At 45.8% G+C, this 10000-nt stretch overlaps 2 protein-coding genes across 2 annotated transcripts in view; one reads left to right on the forward strand and one right to left on the reverse strand.

Annotated features, from left to right (window-relative positions):
- LOC118383629 (BAH and coiled-coil domain-containing protein 1-like) overlaps positions 1-10000 on the forward strand; it is a 129348-nt gene that overhangs the window by 75222 nt on the left and 44126 nt on the right. The window contains 3 exon segments of the mRNA XM_052515347.1: positions 99-268; positions 2477-2613; positions 3920-4033. Coding sequence (XP_052371307.1) covers positions 99-268; positions 2477-2613; positions 3920-4033 — 421 coding nt within the window.
- LOC127928195 (uncharacterized) lies at positions 6133-7818 on the reverse strand. The gene is made up of 2 exons (XM_052515330.1): positions 7287-7818; positions 6133-7242 (listed from the first exon to the last, which is right to left on the reverse strand). The coding sequence occupies exons 1-2, from the start codon at positions 7781-7783 to the stop codon at positions 7089-7091; spliced, it is 651 nt and encodes a 216-aa protein (XP_052371290.1). The 5' UTR covers positions 7784-7818; the 3' UTR covers positions 6133-7088.

The following is a 10000-nucleotide window of genomic DNA, read 5'->3' on the forward strand; positions in this document are numbered from 1 at the left end:
TGGAATGACACATAACATCTAACTCTGAATGACCATGTCTGTCATTATCACGGCTCGTTTTCCTTGACCCCTGATCGAGTCTGTGTTTCGACCCACAGGAGAGGAGATGTTGATCTTTGACCTCCAGAGTCTTGCCACCCTGGCAGCAGCCCGTGCCTTGGAGCTGGGTGCCCAGGAGGGTAGCGGGGAGGGTGCCGGGCGGCACTACCCTGCCCGCAAGACCCTCAACCTGCGCAGGAAATACAGCTGGACACCTCGCCACGAACCGGTAGAGTACAACTATACTGTATCCTGATGTTCTATTTACCATTAGAATAGAATGCAGTACATTCAAAAAATACATGTGAAGGAATTTTAAATGGTTAAGTGCACACTCTGATTTTAGACTGTTAGTTTAATAGCATGTATAAGCCTTTAAAAGCATTTCAAATCAAATGTATTTATAAAGCCCTTCGTATATCAGCTGATATCTCAAAGTGCTGTACAGAAACCCAGCCTAAAACCCCAAACAGCAAGCAATGCAGGTGTTGAAGCACGTTGGCTAGGGAAAAACTCCCTAGAAAGGCCTAAACCTTGGAAGAAACCTAGAGAGGAACCAGGCTATGTGGGGTGGCCAGTCCTCTTCTGGCTGTGCCGGGTGGAGATTATAACAGAACATGGCCAAGATGTTCAAATGTTCATAAATGACCAGCATGGTCGAATAATAATAATCACAGTAGTTGTCGAGGGTGCAGCAAGTCAGCACCTCAGGAGTAAATATCATTTGGCTTTTCATAGCCGATCATTAAAAGTATCTCTACTAGAGGTCGACCGATTAATCAGAATGGCTGATTAATTAGGGCCGATTTCAAGTTTACATAACAATCGGAAATCGGTATTTTTGGCCACCGATTTGCACATTTTTTTCATAGATTTTTTTTACACCTTCATTTAATCTTTTAACTAGGCAAGTCAGTCAAGAACATATTCTTATTTTCAATGACGGCCTAGGAACGGTGGGTTAACTGCCTCGTTCAGGGGCAGAAAGACAGATTTTTACATTGTCAGCTCGGGGGATTCAATCTTGCAACCTTACAGTAAACTAGTCCAACGCAATAACGACCTGCCTCTCTCTCGTTGCACTCCACAAGGAGACTGCCTATTACGCAAATGCAGTAAGCCAAGGTAAGTTGCTAGCTAGCATTAAACTTATCTTATAAAAAACAATCAATCATAATCACTAGTTAACTTCACATGGTTGATGATATTACTAGATATTATCTAGTGTGTCCTGTGTTGCATATAATCTGACTGAGCATACAAGTATCTAAGTATCTGACTGAGCGGTGGTAGGCAGAAGCAGGTGCGTAAACATTCATTCAAACAGCACTTTCGTGCGTTTTGCCAGCAGCTCTTCGTTGTGCATCAAGCATTGCACTTTATGACTTCAAACCTATCAACTCCCGAGATGAGGTTGGTGTGACCGAAGTGAAATGGCTGGCTAGTTAGAGTGCGTTAATAGCATTTCAAACTTCACTCGCTCTGAGCCTTGGGGTGGTTGTTTCCCTTGCTCTGCATGGGTAATGCTGCTTCGATGTGGTGGCTGTTGCCGTTGTGTTGCTTGTTCGAGCCCAGGGAGGAGCGAGGAGAGGGACGGAGGCTATACTGTTACACTGGCAATACTAAAGTGCCTATAAGAACATCCAATAGTCAAAGGTTTATGAAATACAAATGGTATAGAGGGAAATAGTCCGATAATAACTACAACATAAAACTTCTTACCTGGGAATATTGAAGACTCATGTTAAAAGGAACCACCAGCTTTCATATGTTCCCATGTTCTGAGCAAGGAACTTAAACGTTAGCTTTCTTACATGGCACATATTGCACTTTTACTTCTCCAACACTTTGTTTTTGCATTATTTGAACCAAATTGAACATGTTTCATTATCTACTTGAGGCGAAATTGATTTTCTTGATGTATTATATTAAGTTAAAATAAGTGTTAAATCATTATTGTTATAATTGTCATTATTACAAATACATTTTTTTCAATCGGCCGATTAATCGGTATCAGCGGTTTTTTTTCGGGGGGGGGCCTTCAAAAATCGGTATCGTCGTTGAAAATTCATAATCGGTCGGCCTCTAATCTCTACCACTCCTGCTGTCTCTAGAGAGTTGAAAACAGTGGGTCTGGGACAGGTAGCACATCCGGTGAACAGGTCAGGGTTCTATAGCCGTAGGCAGAACAGTTGAAACTGGAGCAGCAGCACGGCCAGGTGGACTGGGGACATCAAGGAGTCATCATGCCAGGTAGTCCTGAGGCATGGTCCTAGGGCTCAGGTCCTCCGAGAGAGAGAAAGAAAGAGAGAAAGAGAGAATTAGAGAGAGCATACTTAAATTCACACAGGACACCGGATAAGACAGGATAAGTACTCCAGATATAACAGATTCATAAAATACACTTGATTGATTGATTAGTATTGTGAACATTCAGGCATGCCCGGCCAAGGGCACCATGGAGAGGATGGAGGGTCCGGAGCTGGCCATGCGGGTGAAGCTGGCAGAGCTCCAGAGGCGCTACAAAGAGAAACAGAGGGAGTTAGCCAAGCTACAGAGGAAGCATGACCACCAGTAAGATACACTATGTCCTTTACTATCATCCTATACATTATCCTTAACCGTGTCATTTACTATCCTCCTATATACATGATCCTTGACCATGTCCTTTACTATTCTTCTATACATTATCCTTTACCATGTCCTTCACTATTCTCCTATACATTATCCTTGACCATGTCCTTTACTATCCTCCTATACATTATCCTTCACCATATAATTTGATATAATCCTATACATTATCCTTCAACGAGTCCTTTACTATCGTCCTATACATTATCCTTCAATGAGTCATTTACTATCCTCCTATACATGATCATTCACTATCATCATATACATTATCCTTCAATGAGTCCTTTACTATCATCATATACATTATCCTTCAAGGAGTCCTTTACTATCCTCCTATACATTATCTTTCAACGAGTCATTTACTATCCCTTATACATTACAATATACTATCATCCTATACATTATCCTTCAGTGAGTCCTTTACTATCCTCATATACATTATCCTTCACCATATAATTTACTATCGTCCTATACATTATCCTTCAACGAGTCCTTTACTATCATCCTATACATTATTCTTCAACATGTATTTTACTATTCTCCTATACATTATCCTTCAACATGTACTTCACTATTCTCCTATACATTATCCTTGACCATGTACTTCACTATTCTCCTATACATTATCCTTGACCATGTCCTTTACTATTCTTCTATACATTATCCTTTACCATGTCCTTCACTATTCTCCTATACATTATCCTTTACCATGTCCTTTACTTACATTATCCTTGACCATGTCCTTTACTATTCTCCTATACATTATCCTTGACCATGTCCTTTACTATTCTCCTATACATTATCATTCAACATGTCCTTTACTATTTTCCTATACATTATCCTTTACCATGTACTTCACTATTCTCCCATACATTACCTGTCACCTCTTTGAAAATAAGTGTTTTAACTCTCATGTGTTATCCTGTGGGATCAAAACCTTATCTTGTTAAAACATCTCATGACTACCTCCTAGTCTCATGACTACCTCCTAGTCTCATGACTACCTCCTAGTCTCATGACTACCTCCTAGTCTCATGACTACCTCCTAGTCTCATGTTGTGATACTTTGCTAGTCTCCTAATCGCTCCTTTAAATGATTTCTCAAAGCAGCCCACGAAACAAACTGAAGCCATGACATCACACTCCCTTTCTATCTCCTGAAGGATTCCCTCCTTCCTTCTCCAGTTTATCTGGTCCTGTGCTCAAATACAGTGTCTTAGTGTTCTCATGAGTGTGTGTGTGTCTACAGGAAGGAGGAAACACCTCGCAGCCCTGCTCGTAGAGGACCGGGGCGGCCCAGGAAACGTAAATCAACCCCCACCGCTGGCCCAGGCTCCTCCTCTGAGACCCAGAGGAAAGTCAAGTGAGTGTGTGTGTGTTGTAAGGCTCATCTCCCTGCCTGGCCATAGCCCAAACACACTGACAAGCCTCCTACATATCACTGCAATCCAGGAGACTCATGCCATCAACAGGAAATGGGAGAACCCAGCTGACCCCTTCAAGGAAGTCCAGTTTAACCTAATCTTTACCTAATCAGCACAGAGACTACATTGTATTACAGTTTAATCCACATCGGTGGTGCGTGTGTGTGTTTGTGTGGGAGCCTGTTTGTGCATGTGGATGTTTTAAGTGTATGTATTCATTTCAAGATGTCTTCTGTGTAGTGTGTGTGTGTTCTACACATGTGTATGTGTGGTTGGGTGTATTGTGTCTGTCCACATACTGTCTGGGAGTGCCTCTGTGTGACTGTGTTCCATTGTATTCCTCTGTCCATGTGTCTCAGCCAGTTTCCGCACAGCTCATTTAAAACCTGAATGGCATTACTGTGGGCCAGAGGACGGCCAGGAGGGCTGGGGGGGCCAGGAGGGCTGAGGGGCCAGAGGGGGGGCTGGGGGGCAGGAGGGCTGAGGGGGCAGACGGGGGCCAGAGGAGGGCCAGGAGGGCTTGGGGGCCAGAGGAGGGCTGAGGGGCCAGAGAGGGCTGGGGATCCACGGGGCTGGGGAGCAGGAGGGCTGGGGGGCCAGAGGGGCAGGAGGGCTGGTGGGCCAGAGGCAGGAGGGCTGCCCCCAGGTGGCTGAGGGGGCAGAGGACGGTCAGGAGGGATGGGAGGGCTGAGGGGGCAGGAGGGCTGGTGGGCCAGAGGGGGGCCAGGAGGGCTGAGGGGGCAGGAGGGCTGGGGGGCAGGAGGGCTGAGGGGGCAGGAGGGCAGAGGGGGCCAGGGGGAGGGGCTGAGGGTTGGGGGCCAGAGGGGCTGGGGGGCCAGGAGGGTTGAGGGGGCAGAGAGGGGCCAGGAGGGCAGAGGGGGCCAGGAGGGTTGAGGGGGCAGAGGACGGCCAGGAGGGCTGGGGGGCAGGAGGGCTGAAGGGGTAGAGGGGGCCAGGAGGGCTGAGGGGCCAGAGGGGGCCAGAGGAGTCTGGGATGTGCCTGGGAGCTGAGAGCGGTGGAAGGGGTTGGTGGGGGTTGTAATTAGAGTCCTGTGAATTATCCTGTAATCTTCCCCAGCTCCAGGAATGGGACATGGCCTATCATTAAGGCCAGGGAGTCAGAGGGGTCAGGAGGGGATCGGGTCGGTCACACAGGGCCGTACAGCCGCCAAGACACACTGACACACACTGACAGCCCGTTGCTCTCAATTTATCAGACAAATTATAGTCGCATGCATTGGTTGAAGCACAATGTTAAATTCAAATCTCGCTACCGTCATATCTAAGCCAATATGTCACCAATGTCAATGACAATTTGCAAGTCAACTTGATTGAAGGTACACAACACGCCTCTCGTCATTAGCCGTCTGTCCGTTAACAAGAACCATTATACCTGCATTTTGACAGGGTCGTGAGCATTAGGGTCGAAATACTTTTTTCTCTCCCAAAATTTGTTCAAATTCTAGACGTCGGATTAAAAGGGGACCATTAGACTTAGATTCATTTGGACTGAATAAGTTTGTAGGTGCAACAATTTTTATTAATATTGCAATTTATTGCTCTCATGTGCACATTTCTTCCCAATAAAAAACAACGATGTGCTCCCTTTTTGTAGCAGTTCTGACAATGATAACATATTTCATAAAATCTCAGAAATGTCATAAAACATCAAATCGGGTCGAGCAACTCGGTTGCTGCGCAACAGTAGCAGCTTGCAAGTAGAAGGCTAGCAGCTGTAGCTAGCTAGCTAACACCAGTTGAATGAGAACTAAAAGGAAGGTAGCTAGCTAGCTAACACCAGTTGAATGAGAACTAAAAGGAAGGTTGCTAGCTAGCTAACACCAGTTGAATGAGAACTAAAAGGAAGGTAGCTAGCTAGCTAACACCAGTTGAATGAGAACTAAAAGGAAGGTAGCTAGCTAGCTAACACCAGTTGAATGAGAACTAAAAGGAAGGTAGCTAGCTAGCTAACACCAGTTGAATGAGAACTAAAAGGAGGGTAGCTAGCTAGCTAACACCAGTTGAATGAGAACTAAAAGGAAGGTAGCTAGCTAGCTAACACCAGTTGAATGAGAACTAAAAGGAGGGTAGCTAGCTAGCTAACACCAGTTGAATGAGAACTAAAAGGAGGGTAGCTAGCTAGCTAACACCAGTTGAATGAGAACTAAAAGGAAGGTAGCTAGCTAGCTAGGTAGGTATATTTGGCTATGGTTTTTCATATGGCTGAAGTCATCTGTGTAAACTGCTGACCTGAACACTTGTGTTGTAATCAGAGCACAAACAAATAAACTGTGTATATCATCGAGGCTGGATGTATTTCTGGATATAGGCCTATTGTAAACGTGGATTATTGTAGCGTCATCATCTGTATTGCAAAATGAAATACAAATACACACATAACTTTAAGCTACATAGTCATTTGAGGTAATTCACTGTTCATTGTTCAGCACAGCAATTGATAAAACAGGACCATGTTTGAAAAACAAGTAGTTCTGAGTTTATGTCAATTTTACACAGGTAAGCTAAAGCTTCCAGAAACCAGGAATGCAGACAGCTCTATAGACCTCTATGTCTATATGAGGGACGATGTTCAACACACCACCTCCTGTTATTCTGTTGGGTACCGACTGATGAAAAAAGATATCATGAAATATATTTATTGTTCAATGACATATAATGTTAAAATAAAGGTTTAACATTATCATATTACTACAAGGCAAAACAGCTCATTCAATCAACCCTGATGGTGTTATAAGTATTAAAGAAAAGCTTGCTTTCATATAATAAAAAGCAAAAGGTATTGGAATGGGATAATGTCTTAGTTTAGACTGGGAAGAATGCAATACATTACATTGTATGTTGTACAAATCACATTATTGTGGGAGCACCTCCTCGAAGAGTATGAATTAGGCTGTTTGAGAAGGTTTGAATCCTAAGCAACCAGCATACACATAGTTTTAAAGTACAGTAGACCAACATAGCTACTGTAGTTGGTCAAATCTGTGTGCTGGAAAACCTTGGTAGAGCATGGGTGGAGTAGGCCTTGTGGTGCTGGAAAACCTTGGTAGAGCATGGGTGGAGTAGGCCTTGTGGTGCTGGAAAACCTTGGTAGAGCATGGGTGGAGAAGGCCTTGTGGTGCTGGAAAACCTTGGTAGAGCATGGGTGGAGTAGGCCTTGTGGTGCTGGAAAACCTTGGTAGAGCATGGGTGGAGTAGGCCTTGTGATGCTGGAAAACCTTGGTAGAGCATGGGTGGAGTAGGCCTTGTGGTGCTGGAAAACCTTGGTAGAGCATGGGTGGAGTAGGCCTTGTGGTGCTGGAAAACCTTGGTAGAGCATGGGTGGAGTAGGCCTTGTGGTGCTGGAAAACCTTGGTAGAGCATGGGTGGAGTAGGCCTTGTGGTGCTGGAAAACCTTGGTAGAGCATGGGTGGAGTAGGCCTTGTGGTGCTGGAAAACCTTGGTAGAGCATGGGTGGAAAAGGCCTTGTGGTGCTGGAAAACCTTGGTAGAGCATGGGTGGAGTAGGCCTTGTGGTGCTGGAAAACCTTGGTAGAGCATGGGTGGAGTAGGCCTTGTGATGCTGGAAAACCTTGGTAGAGCATGGGTGGAGTAGGCCTTGTGGTGCTGGAAAACCTTGGTAGAGCATGGGTGCAGTAGGCCTTGTGGTGCTGGAAAACCTTGGTAGAGCATGGGTGGAGTAGGCCTTGTGGTGCTGGATAACCTTGGTAGGGCATGGGTGCAGTAGGCCTTTTGGTGCTGGAAAACATTGGTAGAGCATGGGTGCAGTAGGCCTTGTGGTGCTTTTGGTAGAGCATGGGTGCAGTAGGCCTTGTGGTGCTGGAAAACCTTGGTAGAGCATGGGTGCAGTAGGCCTTGTGGTGCTGGAAAACCTTGGTAGGGCATGGGTGCAGTAGGCCTTGTGGTGCTGGAAAACCTTGGTAGAGCATGGGTGGAGTAGGCCTTGTGGTGCTGGAAAACCTTGGTAGAGCATGGGTGGAGTAGGCCTTGTGGTGCTGGAAAACCTTGGTAGAGCATGGGTGCAGTAGGCCTTGTGGTGCTGGAAAACCTTGGTAGAGCATGGGTGGAGTAGGCCTTGTGGTGCTGGAAAACCTTGGTAGAGCATGGGTGGAGTAGGCCTTGTGGTGCTGGAAAACCTTGGTAGGGCATGGGTGGAGTAGCCCTTGTGGTGCTGGAAAACCTTGGTAGAGCATGGGTACAGTAGGCCTTTTGGTTCATGTGAATTTCCTTTATTTTTGGTCATCAGACCAATTCCTACTTCTCAATAAAAACATATTTTTTAGTTTTTAATAAATCAGTGGGTAGCTCATAATTGTTATCCAAATTCTGACATAACATATGAATAATACATGAATATTAATAATTAATCTGGATGTGGGTGATAGTGCTCGTCCCAGGGAAACACAGAAACTAAAGAGGTTCCCACAAACATCAGCCGCCCATATCTTTATTTTGCTATGTCGGTGTGTAAATGCTCATTGGTGGTATCCAGATTGGAGTGTGTGTGTGTGTGCCTGTGTGTATGTGTGCATACATGTGTTTGTGTGCTTGTGTGTACATGTATACATCTGTGTGTGCATCCATGTGTATGTGTGTGTGTGTGTTTGCGTCTACTCGCATGTGTGTACATCTGTGTGTGTGTGTGTGTGTCTCTGTGTTGTCAATTTTCAATTAGTGCTGTCATCAATGTCCATATGGAAGCCTTGGAGGGGCTTAGTGCCACCCCAGAGCAGCCAACAGTTCTATTCCCTCCCTCCCATTTCTGGGCAGCGTTCCATAGTGCTCCCAGCTCTCCCACTGTGATGTCAACTCTATTCTCCTTCCGCCTGTGTACCCCTGCCCCCTTCCCTCACATTCTCCCCTCCAGTCCTCCCCCACCCCTCGTCCAGCCAGGCAGCACAGGGACACTGATGCCCTGTGACAGTGACACCAGAAATGAAAGGGCGGTAGGCGGCAGGGCCTACAGCGAAGGGATGGATGGAGGAAAGGTGGAGGGAGGGAGGGTGGAGAGGGAGATGGAGGGAGGGTGGAGAGGGAGCTGGAGGGAGGGTGGAGAGAGATGGAAGGATGGATGGAGAGAAGGGGAGATGGAAGGATGGATGGAGGGAGGGTGGAGAGGGAGATGGAGGGCATGACTGGTCTCCAGTTACAGTCATGTCTCCATGACTGGTCTCCAGTTACAGTAATGTCTCCAGTTACAGTAATGTCTCCAGTTACAGTAATGTCTCCATGACTGGTCTCCAGTTACAGTAATGACTGGTCTCCAGTTACAGTAATGTCTCCAGTTACAGTAATGTCTCCATGACTGGTCTCCAGTTACAGTAATGTCTCCATGACTGGTCTCCAGTTACAGTAATGTCTCCATGGCTGGTCTCCAGTTACAGTAATGTCTCCAGTTACAGTAATGTCTCCATGACTGGTCTCCAGTTACAGTAATGTCTCCAGTTACAGTAATGTCTCCATGACTGGTCTCCAGTTACAGTAATGTCTCCATGACTGGTCTCCAGTTACAGTAATGTCTCCATGGCTGGTCTCCAGTTACAGTAATGTCTCCAGTTACAGTAATGTCTCCATGAATGGTCTCCAGTTATAGTAATGTCTCCATGACTAGTCTCCAGTTACAGTAATGTCTCCATGACTGGTCTCCAGTTACAGTAATGTCTCTATGGCTGGTCTCCAGTTACAGTAATGTCTCCATGACTGGTCTCCAGTTACAGTAATGTCTCCATGACTGGTCTCCAGTTACAGTAATGTCTCCATGACTGGTCTCCAGTTACAGTAATGTCTCCATGACTGGTCTCCAGTTACAGTAATGTCTCCAGTTACAGTAATGTCTCCAGTTGATGTCTCCATGGTCTCCAGTTACAGTAATGTCTCCATGGCTGGTCT

Source organism: Oncorhynchus keta, unplaced genomic scaffold (assembly GCF_023373465.1).
Source record: "Oncorhynchus keta strain PuntledgeMale-10-30-2019 unplaced genomic scaffold, Oket_V2 Un_scaffold_23083_pilon_pilon, whole genome shotgun sequence".
NCBI lineage: Eukaryota > Metazoa > Chordata > Actinopteri > Salmoniformes > Salmonidae > Oncorhynchus > Oncorhynchus keta.